This window comes from Mirounga angustirostris, unplaced genomic scaffold, assembly GCF_029215605.1.
Source record: "Mirounga angustirostris isolate CCGP_5_RB_7025 unplaced genomic scaffold, mMirAng1.0.hap1 SCAF_5, whole genome shotgun sequence".
Lineage (NCBI taxonomy): Eukaryota > Metazoa > Chordata > Mammalia > Carnivora > Phocidae > Mirounga > Mirounga angustirostris.
This window is the reverse complement of record NW_026991713.1, coordinates 57,275,288-57,290,265: the sequence shown is the minus strand read 5'-3', so window position 1 is coordinate 57,290,265 and position 14,978 is coordinate 57,275,288. Positions and strand designations below refer to the sequence as shown.

The 14,978-nt window shown below is 62.8% G+C and overlaps 1 protein-coding gene across 2 annotated transcripts in view; it reads left to right on the top strand.

Moving 5' to 3' along the window:
- The window catches only part of LRP1 (LDL receptor related protein 1), a 79,910-nt gene extending 66,421 nt beyond the window's left edge, over positions 1 to 13,489 (top strand). For both annotated transcript variants that reach the window (XM_064591057.1, XM_064591056.1), the window contains 29 exons: positions 402 to 590; positions 1,160 to 1,308; positions 1,749 to 1,842; positions 1,962 to 2,078; positions 2,340 to 2,459; positions 2,815 to 2,937; positions 3,053 to 3,178; positions 3,551 to 3,667; positions 4,375 to 4,481; positions 4,585 to 4,717; positions 5,567 to 5,686; positions 5,801 to 5,923; positions 6,257 to 6,397; positions 6,507 to 6,641; positions 6,719 to 6,838; positions 7,198 to 7,466; positions 8,018 to 8,196; positions 8,709 to 8,815; positions 9,071 to 9,187; positions 9,666 to 9,842; positions 9,996 to 10,136; positions 10,247 to 10,420; positions 10,756 to 10,917; positions 11,269 to 11,443; positions 11,576 to 11,677; positions 11,830 to 11,894; positions 12,007 to 12,097; positions 12,187 to 12,331; positions 12,498 to 13,489. In XM_064591057.1, coding sequence (XP_064447127.1) covers positions 402 to 590; positions 1,160 to 1,308; positions 1,749 to 1,842; positions 1,962 to 2,078; positions 2,340 to 2,459; positions 2,815 to 2,937; positions 3,053 to 3,178; positions 3,551 to 3,667; positions 4,375 to 4,481; positions 4,585 to 4,717; positions 5,567 to 5,686; positions 5,801 to 5,923; positions 6,257 to 6,397; positions 6,507 to 6,641; positions 6,719 to 6,838; positions 7,198 to 7,466; positions 8,018 to 8,196; positions 8,709 to 8,815; positions 9,071 to 9,187; positions 9,666 to 9,842; positions 9,996 to 10,136; positions 10,247 to 10,420; positions 10,756 to 10,917; positions 11,269 to 11,443; positions 11,576 to 11,677; positions 11,830 to 11,894; positions 12,007 to 12,097; positions 12,187 to 12,331; positions 12,498 to 12,638 — 3,959 coding nt within the window. In that variant the 3' untranslated portion in view covers positions 12,639 to 13,489. The remainder of the gene's footprint in view (positions 1 to 401; positions 591 to 1,159; positions 1,309 to 1,748; positions 1,843 to 1,961; positions 2,079 to 2,339; positions 2,460 to 2,814; positions 2,938 to 3,052; positions 3,179 to 3,550; positions 3,668 to 4,374; positions 4,482 to 4,584; positions 4,718 to 5,566; positions 5,687 to 5,800; positions 5,924 to 6,256; positions 6,398 to 6,506; positions 6,642 to 6,718; positions 6,839 to 7,197; positions 7,467 to 8,017; positions 8,197 to 8,708; positions 8,816 to 9,070; positions 9,188 to 9,665; positions 9,843 to 9,995; positions 10,137 to 10,246; positions 10,421 to 10,755; positions 10,918 to 11,268; positions 11,444 to 11,575; positions 11,678 to 11,829; positions 11,895 to 12,006; positions 12,098 to 12,186; positions 12,332 to 12,497) is intronic.
- Positions 13,490 to 14,978: the final 1,489 nt, after the last annotated feature.

Genomic DNA, 14,978 nt, shown 5'->3' with positions numbered 1-14,978 from the left:
TCTGAGGACACCACCCACCAGGGGTAGGGGGGTCCAGAGCATCTCAGCTTATGGCCCTGGACAAGCCCAGGCATGAGGCCACCATCTGCAACCTTGGGAAGGAGAAAGAGAAGTCCCTTCTTATGCACAGTTCGGGGGGCTCTGAGAAAGGTGAGGGTGAGGCCTGGGGGTGGGGTACTTTGGCACAGGGAATCATAAAATATTACGGAGTAGGAACCTGTTGTCAGAGGCCCAAGTTCGAGTTCCAAGTCTGCCACTTATTAACTGCACGACCTTGGGAAGCCATTTAACCATCCGGAAGCAGGGCAAGGGCCCACCTCAAGGGGTTGTTGTGGGATTAAGGGCGTCCAGTAGGGAAGGTGCTGACCGGCTGCCGGGCCTATTCCCTCCCCGGTCTGCAGTGCTGAGCCAGGACATCCCACACATCTTCGCACTGACCCTGTTTGAGGACTATGTCTACTGGACCGACTGGGAGACCAAGTCCATCAACCGAGCCCACAAGACCACGGGCACCAACAAGACACTCCTCATCAGCACCCTGCACCGGCCCATGGACCTGCATGTCTTCCATGCCTTGCGCCAGCCAGATGGTGAGTAGCCGAGTGGGGGGGAGCAGATGAAGGGTGAGCCTGGTACCAGGGGCCCCTGTGGGAGGATGGGGCCCAGCAGGACTGGTTGCAGCCCGCCCCTTCTCCAGCATTGCCTGAGACGTGCTTGCCAGACACTGGGAGATTAGGGGGCCTGTAGACAGGCCAAGATCTGGCTTTCAGGAGTTACAGCCCAGCCCGGGGCCAGCCGCGGAGTCTCGTAGCAGCAAGCCCCTGAGGGTGTGGACCACCGAGGTGGGACCCCAAAGGCAGGCAGGCCGTAGCTGAGGGCGGGCCCAGGGGAGGCAGTGTACGAGGCTTCAGGGCTGGCCTGATCCTGGGACCTCAAGAAGAGTCCTCTCCTTCCTCTGGCTTCAGCCTCCTCCTAAGCGAGTAGGATTTGGATCCGTCCTACCTCTGCCAGGATAGAGTGGGCTAGGCAGCCTTCAGAAGACCAGAAAGTGTGGCACCAGGGAGTGCCGGCTTCACTCTGCCGGAGGCCCGTGGCTCAGGGAGCCTGGCCCATACACTGGGCCCAGTCGGCTGCGCTTTAGCCACTTTCTCTCCGGCAGTGCCCAATCACCCCTGCAAGGTCAACAATGGTGGCTGCAGCAACCTGTGCCTCCTGTCCCCCGGGGGGGGCCACAAATGTGCCTGTCCCACCAACTTCTACCTGGGCAGCGATGGGCGCACCTGTGTGTCCAACTGCACAGCAAGTCAGGTGAGGCTCTTCCCCCTGACCCCCATTCACCAATGCCTCGCTCCCCCAACCCCCCACACCAGTACCCCCACTCCTCCTCAGACCCCAACACCCGCTCTAATGTCCTCACGCCATCTGGTTTTTCCACGCTAACGCCCCCACATTTCTTGCCTACCTCTTGTCTCCCCACAGCAATACTTTTATACCCGTCACCTCACACAAACACTCCCACACCCTAACCCTGGCCCTCCCTCCCCAGTAACCCCCACGCTGACCCCCCCACGGATACCCCATCACCTGGCCTTCCCGCACTCCTCACATCCCAACCTTCCATCCAGCTCAGCGCCCCCACAAAATACCCTGATCCTCTCGCTTCTTTGAAACATCCCAGACCCTCAAAAGAAATCCTCCCAAGTTCCCCAGACCCCCACCAACCCCTCTTGCCCCCACCTGCCCTCCAGTTTGTGTGCAAGAACGACAAGTGCATCCCCTTCTGGTGGAAGTGTGACACGGAGGACGATTGTGGGGACCACTCAGACGAGCCCCCGGACTGTCGTAAGTGTCCAGAGCAGGGGTGGCAAGAGGGTCCTGGCTGGCGGCAGCCTGACTCCCGAGGCTTTGAGTGGCCATGCCCAGCCCCAGCCCTTCTGACTCTGAGGCTCCCCTCCCGGCAGCCGAGTTCAAGTGCCGCCCGGGACAGTTCCAGTGCTCAACGGGCATCTGCACCAACCCTGCCTTCATCTGTGATGGGGACAATGACTGCCAGGACAACAGTGACGAGGCCAACTGTGGTAAAGGGCTGCCCAGCCACCGGCTGCCCTTCTTCCCCCCCCCCCCCCCCCGCCTTCTCCCTCCCTGGGATTTGAAGGTTTCATACTACACTCCGAGGGCAAGGAAGCTCAGCCCACAACAGCCTCCTCTCCAGGCTGGACTCCTGCTACTCTGGGCCCTGAAGCCAAAGGCTCACTCCCGAGGGGGTGGGGCGTCCCTTCCCTGCCCCCGAATCCTCTGCCCTCCATTAGTTACCCTCCCCTCCTTCCCACCTCCCACAGATATCCACGTCTGCTTGCCCAGTCAGTTCAAGTGCACCAACACCAACCGCTGTATTCCCGGCATCTTCCGCTGCAACGGGCAAGACAACTGTGGGGACGGGGAGGACGAGAGGGATTGCCGTGAGTGCCCGGAACTGTGGGCAGGAAGCGGGCTGGTGGGCAGACAGGCACAAGAACACAGTCCACAGTGAGATCTACCCACCGCTTCTTCTAGGGGCCGCGCCTGCTCTCCAGGAACGTTATTAGATGGGCAACATAAATTATATTGGGTGTGACTTGGCTTGCTCATAAAATCATCATGCTCGGCATAGAGATGTGCAGACCAAAAGCACCCAAACTGGAGCGAAATGGTCCCTTTCTCCTAAGAAATTGCTGGCAGGACCAGGGCCAGAGCTTGGAAGAGGGAGAAGGTGGTGATCTTGAGCTGTGGTGCGGGTGGAACGGGCAGGTCCTCACTCTCTCCCCCACTCTGCAGCCGAAGTGACCTGTGCCCCCAACCAGTTCCAGTGCTCCATCACCAAGCGCTGCATCCCCCGAGTCTGGGTCTGTGACCGGGACAACGACTGTGTGGACGGCAGCGATGAGCCCGCCAATTGCAGTGAGTGGCCTGGTGCCCCTGGATCCCACCTGCCCTCCGTAGTGTCGGCTGCTCCCGCGCCCCCCACCCCACTCCTGCGAGGAGCCTCCCCCTCACCACCGGCCGCCCCTTGCAGCCCAGATGACCTGCGGAGTGGATGAGTTCCGCTGCAAGGACTCGGGCCGCTGTATCCCGGCGCGCTGGAAGTGTGACGGAGAGGACGACTGTGGGGACGGCTCCGACGAGCCCAAGGAAGAGTGTGGTGAGCCTCCCCGTCCCCGCTCTCAGGTGAAGGCGTCCAGCTGGCCTCCCGTGCCCACCACCTCCCGTCTGATTCCTCGTCCCCGCCCCCACCGGCCCCTCAGCAGCACACACCTGTGTGCAATCTTCTCTGCCCACCCCACACAGGGGGCTCTGTCGTCCCCGCCCCAGGGCAGCTCCTCTCGCTTGTGCCCTTCCCACTTCATAACCTCCTTGCGGACCCCGCGTCTCAACCAGAGCGCTGCGTGGCCTCCCCCTTGCCTCCCTCGATCCCACTCCTGGCCATCCTGCCGTGCCTCTCTGAAACCCTCTACCTGCCCCCGCTCTGTCTCTGACGGCCCCGACGTTTGCCCCCCAATCTTGCCTCCCCTAGACGAGCGTACCTGCGAGCCCTACCAGTTCCGCTGCAAGAACAACCGTTGCGTGCCAGGTCGCTGGCAGTGCGATTATGACAACGACTGTGGGGACAACTCGGATGAGGAGAGCTGCAGTATGTGCCCTCCCACCCTCGCCCCGGCCCGCAGGCTTCCCGCACCCAGACACCTGGGGCACCTCCCCTCTCAGCACCCCTGCCCCCACCAGGCCGCAGCGGGGGCAGGCGGCCACCTCCCAGGGCTGGGGGTCAGGTGCCCGCTCCCTGCTCACCCCACCCCACCCCGCTCCATGTCGTGTATTTGAGTCTGTGCCATTTCACCTCATCTCATGTTTCTCTCCATTTTCACACTGTCCTCTCGGGGTTGCAGAGGTAGGTATCTCCGATGTGCCCGTGCTCCCACCACACCCCCCGCCACTGCCCCAGAGCCCACCCGTCCCTGTGCTGTGCCTCAGCCCATCAGCCTGTACTGGCCTCTCCCTAAACCCTGGTGCTTGTCTCAGTGGTCTTGTCCCTCTCCTGTTCCCCTCGATCCCCCCACACACAGTCTGTCCTGAGGGCAGAGCCAGGGACCCATGCCCTCTCTCGTGTGGCTGGCCCAGAGGGGTAAGTGTGAGCCCCTGCTGGACCCAGCTAATCCCGTGAGGGCAGCCAGTTGGCTCGCTCGCCATTGGCTGAGCATCTTGGTCGTTTATGCCAGTCACCTGTGGCTCTCAGGGACACAGGGATGGGTGGTATCGCTCTGCCAAGGGCTGGAGAAACCCCGAGGGCTGAGTCCCTGTGCCCACCCTCCTGGGGTCTGTCTCTCCCCTGTCCTTCTCCAGCCCCTCGGCCCTGCTCTGAGAGTGAGTTCTCCTGTGCCAACGGCCGCTGCATCGCTGGGCGCTGGAAATGCGATGGGGACCATGACTGCGCAGATGGCTCCGACGAGGTGGGAAAGGGGACCAGCGGAGGGAGGGGTGGCCTCCGGAGGATCGGGGTGGGACTGCAGGGCTGCCCTGATCTGACCGGGATGCCCGCTCCTGTGCCCACAGAAAGACTGCACTCCCCGTTGTGACATGGACCAGTTCCAGTGCAAGAGCGGCCACTGCATCCCCCTGCGCTGGCGCTGTGATGCGGATGCCGACTGCATGGACGGCAGCGACGAGGAGGCCTGCGGCACTGGCGGTGAGCCCCTCCCGCCGCCCCCGCGCAGCCCAGTCACCGTGCCTTCTCTCCTGCAGTCACTGCTCAGGCAAAAAATCGTTCTTAAGCACCTATCGGGTGCCCGGCGCTGTCCCAGGCATCGGGGATAGAGCAGTGGACGAGACCCAGGGCCTCAGGCTACATTTCTGTGCGGGTTGTGCCCTCCACAGCAGCACTTAGTCAGGGGGCCAGCTGGGCCCAAATCCCGCAGAAACCCATTGGCTGTGTCCATCCAGGCTCCACACGAGTTCCCACAGGGCAGTCCCCGCTCACTTTCCTTTCCCTTTCCCGGGGCAAGGAAGAAGCCCCTGCCCCTGGCTGACCTGCCTGGGCTCGGTGGCCCAAGGCCACATGGTGAAGCTTGCATAAGAGAAGTCTGCAGCTTGGAGCAGAGATCCCTCACCCCCACCCCCACCCCCACCCCAACAGGGAGGACAGACGCTCTGGCTCTGCCCTGGTGGGCTGGAACCTAGGTCTCCTGACTCCCAGCCCAGTGCTCCTCCTTTATGCCTGGCATTGAACTAGGGTAGGCCCCGATGCCCTGCCACAGGCAGCAGAGAAAGAGGGCCCCCTGGACCTCTCTGTACATGCTTCTCCAAAAAGGCCTCTTCTCCCCTAAATAACCAGAGGAGGCCGTTCTGCTAAGCTGCAGGGCTGGTATAAAATTAGGAGGCCTGGGTTCGTTCTGGCTGGACCACAGCTTGCCTGGTGATCCCTCTGGGCCTCCACCTGTGGTGGGGCGGGGGAGGGGGGGGGGCAAGATCCTGCCGCCAGCAGCCAGCCTGGGGCTCAGGGCTCACTGTGGGCTCTTTGCGGTCCGCCGGTGCCCAGTGCGGACCTGCCCCCTGGACGAGTTCCAGTGCAACAACACTCTGTGCAAGCCGCTGGCATGGAAGTGCGACGGCGAGGACGACTGCGGGGACAACTCCGACGAAAACCCGGAGGAGTGCGGTGAGGCGGGGGGCGGGGCCCGGGGGCGGGGCGGGGGCGGGGCTCTCACACCGCGCGGGACTCCAGCGCCGCCTCCCAGGCTGATTCTGGCTCCGTGCGCTCCCACCGCTGCAGCCCGGTTCGTGTGCCCTCCTAACCGGCCCTTCCGTTGCAAGAACGACCGCGTCTGCCTGTGGATCGGGCGCCAGTGCGACGGCACCGACAACTGTGGGGATGGGACTGATGAGGAGGACTGTGGTGAGCAGGGAGCCAGTGGAAGGAGCCTGGCGCCGGCGGGCGCGGGCTGCGCCCTAGTTTGGGTGCTCAGGGGCTGGGGGGTGGGCCGAGAGCGAACTGCGCCTGGGGAGGGGGAGGAGCCAAGGCCGGGAGCCCGGGGGCGCTTTCTTGGGAGAGAGAAGCCCCTGGAGAAAGCCCGGGAGGCTTCCTGGCGCCTAGGTCTTGAGGTGGAGCTTGGGACTCTGCATGTTTAGGCAGCAACCCCCGAAGCTTGACAGACAGCCACAGGGGGTACCTGCGGCTGGAGGCCGTGGGGTGGCGAATAGTCAGATCTGAAGCCCCCGCCCTCCGCAGAGCCCCCCACGGCCCAGACCCCCCACTGCAAAGACAAGAAGGAGTTCCTGTGCCGGAACCAGCGCTGCCTGTCCTCCTCGCTGCGCTGCAACATGCTGGACGACTGCGGGGACGGCTCGGACGAGGAGGACTGCAGCATCGGTAAGCCCCGCGCTGGGCTGCGGGGCGGGGGGGAGGGCGCCGCGGGGCAGAGAACCGAGGCCCCGGCCCAGAGCGGCTCAGGGCAGGGGATCCGCTCTGTCCTTCGCAGACCCCAAGCTGACCAGCTGCGCCACCAACGCCAGCATCTGCGGGGATGAGGCCCGCTGCGTGCGCACCGAGAAAGCCGCCTACTGCGCCTGCCGCTCGGGCTTCCACACCGTGCCAGGCCAGCCCGGATGCCAGGGTAGGAAGGCGGGACTCAGAGGGGGCGGGCAGACACCCAGACTCTCCATGACCCTCCCACCCCCGTGTAACCCCCAGACATCAACGAGTGCCTGCGCTTCGGCACCTGCTCGCAGCTCTGCAACAACACCAAGGGTGGCCACCTCTGCAGCTGCGCGCGCAACTTCATGAAGACGCACAACACCTGCAAGGCCGAAGGTACCGCCCCCAGCCCGCAGAGGACAGGAGTGGGTGGGGCTAGCAACACCTGGATGTAAACCAGGGCTGACATGTGGGAGGGGATGCTTCCCTCCCCGCACTGTGCCACCATGGGCGCCCACAAGCACATATCACACGGCGTGCGGCAGAGTGTGGTGATGCCAGCCGGAGACTGTGGGGAGGCAGAAGTCCCTGGGGCTGGAGAGGCCCAGAAGGTTTTCTAGAGTGGCAGGTCATACCAGATTAGCTTAGGGAAGAAGAGGAGGAAGCCCATCCCAGCAGCAGGCCCGGCATCCCCCAGCCTGGCCTCCTGCCTCTGCCTTTTCCCTCACCCAACACCTGGCCTCTTGCCCATCCAGGCTCTGAGTATCAGGTCCTCTACATCGCCGACGACAATGAGATCCGCAGCCTGTTCCCCAGTCACCCCCATTCGGCTTACGAGCAGGCCTTCCAGGGTGACGAGAGTGTCCGTATCGATGCCATGGATGTCCATGTCAAGGCCGGCCGTGTCTATTGGACCAACTGGCACACGGGCACCATCTCCTACCGCAGCCTGCCACCTGCCGCGCCTCCCACCACTTCCAACCGCCACCGGCGACAGATTGACCGGGGTGTCACCCACCTCAATGTGAGCACCCCACCTGGGATGGGATCCACACAGATTAGATGGGAAGACTGCAAAGAGCAGATGGTTCAGAGCAGAGTTTGACAGGGCCAGTGGAAGGGGGCAAAGGGTGAGACTGGTGGGCAGGGCAGGCAGGATCGTGTTGTGGGCACAATGACAGGTGGGCAGAGCCATGCCAGTTGTCGGTAGTTGGCTCTACCACCTCACAGCCCAAGGTGGCAGGGCACAGGGGGCACACTGGCCTTGAGCCTCAGAGCCACATTCAGCTCCTGATGGTCGATGCCACCCTCTGTGTCGGTCTTGGCCACCCATTTGACCTCTTTGGGCCTCACTTTGTTCCTCAATAGAGCAAGGTAATATCTAATCTAGCAAAACATGAGAAAGCTCTAAGTCGGGCTCATAAGGTAAGTGTCAGTGCATCTCTTCAAAATCAGAGAACTGGCTCTCCGCCTGGGATGACTTGGTAGCAGGGACAAGCCGGCAGGTGGTGGTGGGGATAATGGGCAAGAAGACAAAAGGTAGTAGCCTCTGAAATTGTCATCCGCCCTGTGCAGATTTCAGGGCTCAAGATGCCAAGGGGCATCGCCATCGACTGGGTGGCTGGGAACGTGTACTGGACGGACTCGGGCCGAGATGTGATTGAGGTTGCACAAATGAAGGGCGAGAACCGCAAGACACTCATCTCGGGCATGATCGACGAGCCGCACGCCATTGTGGTGGACCCGCTGAGGGGGTGTGCAGGGTTCCTGCTGGGGGGAGGCATCCGGGCGGTGCTAGGAAGCCCCTGGGAGGGGAGTGGGTACCCAGCATCCCCAAGCATGTGCTTCCCCTTCCAGACCACCCTGAGATCAGAGTCCTCCTCTGGCCCTTGTGACTTCAGGCCACCCCCAGCTCTGGCCCTCCCCAGTGCTGCCTTTGCCAGAACTCCCAGCCGGCCTGCTGGGTAGGGGCCTGACCTCCACTTGGCTGGCTGTCATGTGCCGCCAAGTTCCGGCTCCTCCTTTGCTCCACGGGGCAGTTCTGCCCACTTTGTTGACTCTGGGTCAGCACAGTGTGGTTTTAGAGTAAAAGATCCTTAACCTGGGCAGAAAGCTGACTCCCCTGGTTTTCTCTGGAGGAGGTAGACAGGACACCCTCCTCCCAATACCCAGCAGTCCCTGTGCCCAGGCCATAACCTGGTGGCCCACCTTGCTCAGCCTCCTCTGGCAGTCCCAAGGCCTACCCACACTTCTTCTCCTTCCCTAGCACCATGTACTGGTCAGACTGGGGGAATCACCCCAAAATTGAAACAGCAGCAATGGATGGGACCCTTCGGGAGACACTGGTACAGGACAACATCCAATGGCCCACAGGTCTGTGGCAGCAGGGGGCAGGGGATATGGGAGGGGTGGGCTTGCTGAGCCTGAGGTCACATAAAAGCTAGGAGGGGAAGGGGCTTGGGCTGGGATAGACAATGAGTCATGGAGGCTTTTCCTCGACATGACTAGGAGTGGTCGTGGAAACAGAACGGAGCTGTCCCAAACATGGAGACAGTTCTGCCTTTCCTCGAGCCTAGGGTGGGAGAGGCTGGGCCTTCACAGTGCTCTCTGCCTCCCGCCCCCGCCCAGGCCTGGCTGTGGATTATCACAATGAACGGCTGTACTGGGCAGATGCCAAGCTCTCAGTCATCGGCAGCATCCGGCTCAATGGCACAGACCCCATCGTGGCTGCTGATAGCAAACGAGGTCAGCATCTGAGAGCAGCCTCAGCTGGCCCTGCCCTTGGGCCTCTTGTCCTCCCCACTGAGTCCAAGGCCTCATCCAGCACCTGCTATCCTCCTCATCCTGGCGCCCAGCAGTCCTGCAGTGCCTTCCAGGCCTCGACCCCTCCTCCCCCACACTGGCCTCCCTCTGTACCAGCCCTGCACTGTCTGGCCCACTTGCCCATTCATTCCTTCCACCAATGAGTATTGAGCTGCATGGAGGCAACAGAGGTGGCAGGAGGAGCTTATTAAATGTAGGGAGAGGGAGCAGAAGTCCATCCTGATCCCAGAAGTCTAGGGCTGATGGGACCTTTTGCCAGTAGGGGCCGCAGGAGGAGGAACAGGTTGGGGGGAGTTCTGTTTGGGACGTGTTGAGTTTGGGGTGCCTGGGAGCCATGGGAGCCAGTGTCTTGGAGAGTGACCAGGGCCTGAGTCCCCTCTGAGTCTACCTCCTCCCCCAGGCCTAAGTCATCCCTTTAGCATCGATGTCTTTGAGGATTACATCTATGGCGTCACCTACATCAACAATCGTGTCTTCAAGATCCATAAATTCGGACACAGCCCCTTGATCAACCTGACGGGGGGCCTGAGCCACGCGTCTGATGTGGTTCTGTACCACCAACACAAGCAGCCTGAAGGTAGGCAGAGAGGGCAGGCCTGGGGGCAGAGTCTCCAGGCTGTCGCCTCAAGTCTCGATGGGCGGGGGGGGGGGGGGGGGGGGGGGGGGGGGGGGGGGGGAGGTCCTGGGTCCCCAAGACTCAGCATCCTCCCACCCCTACCCGCACCTGCAGTGACCAACCCCTGTGACCGCAAGAAGTGTGAGTGGCTCTGCCTGCTGAGCCCCAGTGGGCCTGTCTGCACCTGTCCCAACGGGAAGCGGCTGGACAACGGCACCTGTGTGGCCGTGCCCTCGCCAACGCCCCCACCGGATGGTATGCTCGGGCCCCTCCCGCGGCCCCACCTCCGGCCCCGGGACCCTCTGCCCCGCGACCCCTGAGTTCCCCTCTTTCCCTGGCTCTGTGCCTGACGGTCCTTCCTGCAGCTCCTCGACCCGGAACCTGTAACCTGCAGTGCTTCAACGGCGGCAGCTGCTTCCTCAACGCGCGGAGGCAGCCCAAGTGCCGCTGCCAGCCCCGCTACACGGGCGACAAGTGTGAGCTGGACCAGTGCTGGGAGTACTGCGGCAACGGAGGCACCTGCGCGGCCTCCCCCTCCGGTACGGCCTTCCCTTCTGCTGCCAGGCCTGCTCCTGGCTCCTCGGCGTCCCCCGGCCCCAGCCTCTCGGCCGCCGGCTCCACCCCGGGCGGGTCCCCGGCGGCCACGCCCCCCCCCACCGTCCTCCCTGGCTTCACCTCTGCCCCCCGCCCCATCACGCCTCACTCCCCCAGCCCACGGCCCCAGCGTCGCGTCCCTCCGCTGCCCGCGTCCCTCCTCCGCCCGCCGTCCGCCCGGGTCCCCGGCCCCGCCCCGCCCCCCCCCCCCCCCCCCCCCCCCGCAGCAGGGCCGGCGCCTCGGGGGCCGCAGCCCCGCTCACACATCCTCTCCCGCCAGGCATGCCCACGTGCCGGTGCCCCACGGGCTTCACGGGCCCCAGATGCACCCAGCAGGTGTGCACGGGCTACTGCGCCAACAACAGCACCTGCACCGTCAACCAGGGCAACCAGCCCCAGTGCCGATGCCCACCGGGCTTCCTGGGGGACCGCTGCCAGTACCGTGAGTGAGCCACCCCCGGGCCCCGGAGGGGGCGCCCGGCTGGCCGCCACAGGGGCATGGCTTAGGGAGGGAGGCCACTCGCAGCAGCTCGGGCGGGCTCAGGTTGCCCCCCCGTAGAGGCTCAAGGTGGTGAGCCCCCTGGCATCAGGATTGTTCCAGCGAAAGCAGCGCCGGCAGGCTGTTTGGGGCCGTGTCCTCATGCTCTGGGTCTGCGACGGGGGGTTGGCCACAGGGGGCTCAGGAGGAGGTGGGAGTCACCTACAAGACCTGGGGGTCCCCTCAGGCGTCCACAGGCTGGGGAGGACCTCGTGAGGGCGGGGCTTGAGGCACCTCCCCGCCCCGCCCCCACAGGGCAGTGCTCTGGCTACTGTGAGAACCTGGGCACGTGCCAGATGGCCGCCGACGGCTCCCGGCAGTGCCGCTGCACCGCCTACTTCGAGGGACCGAGGTGTGACGTGAACAAGTGCAGCCGCTGCCTCGACGGAGCCTGCGTGGTCAACAAGCAGAGTGGGGACGTCACCTGCAAGTGAGTGGGGCCTGGCCCGCAGTCCTGCCCGGCCCAGACCCCGGCCTGGCCCCCCTCCGCCCCGCCCCGCCCCTGCCTCGACGCCTCAGCCACCGGCTCCCAGCCCAGCCAGCCTGCCATTCCTCCCCGCAGCTGCTCCGACGGCCGGGTGGCCCCCAGCTGTCTAACCTGCGTCGGCCACTGCAGCAACGGCGGCTCCTGCACCATGAACAGCAAAATGATGCCCGAGTGCCTGTGAGTTGGACCTGAGCCTTCCCGAGACCTGGCTCATCCCCCCCACCCCCAATCTGAGCAGGGACCCTCGGGACCCTGCGGCCCCTCCCAGCTCCGTGGCAGCCATGGCTGTGGAGGCCGTGCCTGCTCAGGTCTGCCCCTCCTGCCTGCAGGTGCCCACCCCACATGGCAGGACCCCGGTGTGAGGAGCAGGTGGTCAGCCAACAGCAGCCTGGACGTAGGTGGCAGGGGATGGGGAGGCAGAGCTCCAGGGGCCTGCAGCAGGGAGATTTTAGCCTCCTGTTCTCCCTGATCCCCTCTGACTCCGTTTCCCACCTCCTCCCCTCCAGATATGGCCTCCATCCTCATCCCTCTGCTGTTGCTGCTGCTGATGCTTCTGGTAGCTGGAGTGGTATTCTGGTACAAGCGGCGAGTCCGAGGGTGAGTTATGGAAAATTCTGGCTATTAGTTTACCATCCTAGCCTTGCCCTCCTAGAATCCCTGCCCCATTAAAATCCTGCTTCCCCCAGGGCTAAGGGCTTCCAGCACCAGCGGATGACCAACGGGGCCATGAATGTGGAGATTGGGAACCCCACCTATAAGATGTATGAAGGCGGGGAGCCTGATGATGTAGGGGGCCTACTGGATGCTGACTTTGCCCTGGACCCTGACAAGGTGGGCCGGGAGGACAGAGGAGGAGGCTTCCAGGGTAGAGACAAGAGACTGTGGGTGGGACGATGAAGGGCACTGGGTTGGATGATGGAATGGAGGTGGGGCGCCGGGCACCTGGGCCACAGATCCCATCCCCTGAGCCCCACTTGAACCCTCTGTCACCTTGCAGCCCACCAACTTCACCAACCCCGTGTATGCCACACTCTACATGGGTGGTCACGGCAGCCGCCACTCCCTGGCCAGCACGGACGAGAAGCGAGAACTCCTGGGCCGGGGCCCTGAGGACGAGATAGGGGACCCCTTGGCATAGGGCCCTGATCACTGGACTCACCCCAGAGAGCCTCCTGCCCCCTGCCAGAGAAGTCCTTCGATGAGCCCCCTCCTGCCCAGCCAGCCCTTCCCCGGCCCTGCCGGGGTGTATAAATGTAAAAATGAAGGAATTACTTTTTATATGTGAGTGAGCAAGTGAGCAAGCGAGCACAGTATTATCTCTTTCCGTTCTCCTCCTTCCTGCCTGCTCCTCAGCACCACCCCCCCATGCTGCCTTCAGGGAGAGGGGCAGGGAGGGCTCTGGGGGCTCCTGCGGCTCACAGGTACCTGCCTCCCACCTTCCACCAAAATGCACCCCCACTGGGAGAGCTGGTGGTGCTGCCTCCCCTCCCTGTACGAGACACTTTGTCAAAGCTCTCCCCTCCCTCGGCCCACCCCCACTCGCACCACCCCCCCCCCCAGCTCCCTGAGGGCTCCTTCTGGGAAGGGAGAGTCCTTTGCTGCCCCTGTCGGGAAGACTTGGCTCTGGCTGAGGGAGCAAGGAAAGGATGGAATTTTTTAGTTCTTCCTTGGGGGGGGGTGTTCCATGCGCCAGCCCCCACTCTGGGGCACCTCTGAGATGGCCATGCTCAATACCCCTCCCAGACAGGCCCTCCCCTTCTCCAGTGCCCCCACCATGGCTCCCAGGGCTGGAGACTTTCTTCGGTAAATGGTCCCCCGGCCTCCCCCACCCTCCCCTGGGGATGAGGAGAAGGTGGGGCACACCCAGAAAGGGCAAGCGGGGCAGCCCCGCTTTGGGGACATGAACGTTTTAATAATTTTTGCTGAACTCCTTTACAACTAAATAACACAGATATTGTTATAAATAAAATTGTAAAAAAAAGAAAAAAAGCCACTTGTGTCTACCTATGAGTGTGAGACTCTGGGAGCTGGGCTGTGCTTGCCTGCTTCTGCCACCAGAGGGAGGCCTGCTCTGTGCTGGAGGCAGGCTGGAGAGTCTGGTCTTCAGTGCCCTTCTCCCTGAGCTCCCTCCCTCTCCATCTGGCTGGCAGGGGAAGGGGGTGGCACTGGACTTGAGGAGGAAGACCTGTTTCTCCTGGCTGTGTGACCTTGAGCCAGAGACTTCACCTTTCTGGATCTCGTATTCTCTCTGGCTCTACGACGGTAACTCCAAAACCTGTTTCTCTGCATTGTCACTTACAGGATAACACCACCAGCCTCCCCAAAATGATCTCCCACAGTGAGAAATCCCACCATAAGAACTGAACGCACTGGGGTTGTGAAGGGCTTTCTAATCAGTCCTTCAGGATGTTCCCACACAGCTCTCTCTGCCTGAGTTTGCTCTTGAAGCGCTAACATCATCATGGAGACTAATTAATCAGATGCCAAGAGTAGAACTCTAGATTCAGGAGAAACGGGGGGGGGGTGCCCCTGGACTGAAGGAGAACTGGGAAGACCAGTTAGCCAGGCCCCACTGGCCACCAACAGATCCAGCTCACCCATCATTTTAGACATCCCAGGGGTTGACAGGAAAGGACTGCTATAATCAGAGGGGTCGTAGGTCTACTGCGACCCTCACCCAGAAAGAGGGGAACCTCTTGCAGAAAGTCACACAGCCTTACACTGTCCAAGACTGAGAGAGTTAGAGCACCGCTCTCCCCTTAACAGCAAACGTGAGCTCAGGGAGGGCATCTCCCAAAGGAGGGCACTATGTTGCTTTCTGCCTCCCTCTCTGGTTCAACCTCCTCAGCTTATTCCCTTCTTGAGGAAGCTATGGGCCTAGGCACCTCTAGAAACAAGAACCTTCCCCATCCCTCTTAGCCCTGAGATCCCATCTCCAGCCTCAGCCTCCAAGCCAGTTCTGAGATCGTCCACTGTCTGGGGCACCTCAGAGCCCCAGGGCAGAGTCACCCTGCTGGGGAGAAGAGGCATCCTCCACTGTTGCTTAGGAAGGTTTGTGACCTCATCTGTCCACCAGGTGGCGCACGCACTCCTGCAGCGCTGCTCACCCGTAAGCCCGGCACAGCCCCCTCCCCAACACTAATTATGCACCTGCAGGCGGACCCCAGCCTAGCCTCTCACTTCCTTCCCTCGGGCTCTTCTGCCACACCCCCTCCACCCTCCACCCTCCGCCCGCCGGCTCCCCTCCCTCCCCCAGCGCCCGCCTGCTTCCCACCACCACCAGCCCCACCCCCTCGCTCCCTCCCTCTGTCAGCCGTGCATCTGGCGCCCCCGGGGAGCCACTGATTCTCAGCCTGTCGCCTCAAGATCCTGGGCAGAGCGAGAGGGGCCCCCAGCTGCGGCTTGGAACACACACCCCTCCAGTCAGCTTCCTCCCTCTGCCCCTCAGGAACGGCCAGGAAAGAGTCTACCAGGAGGC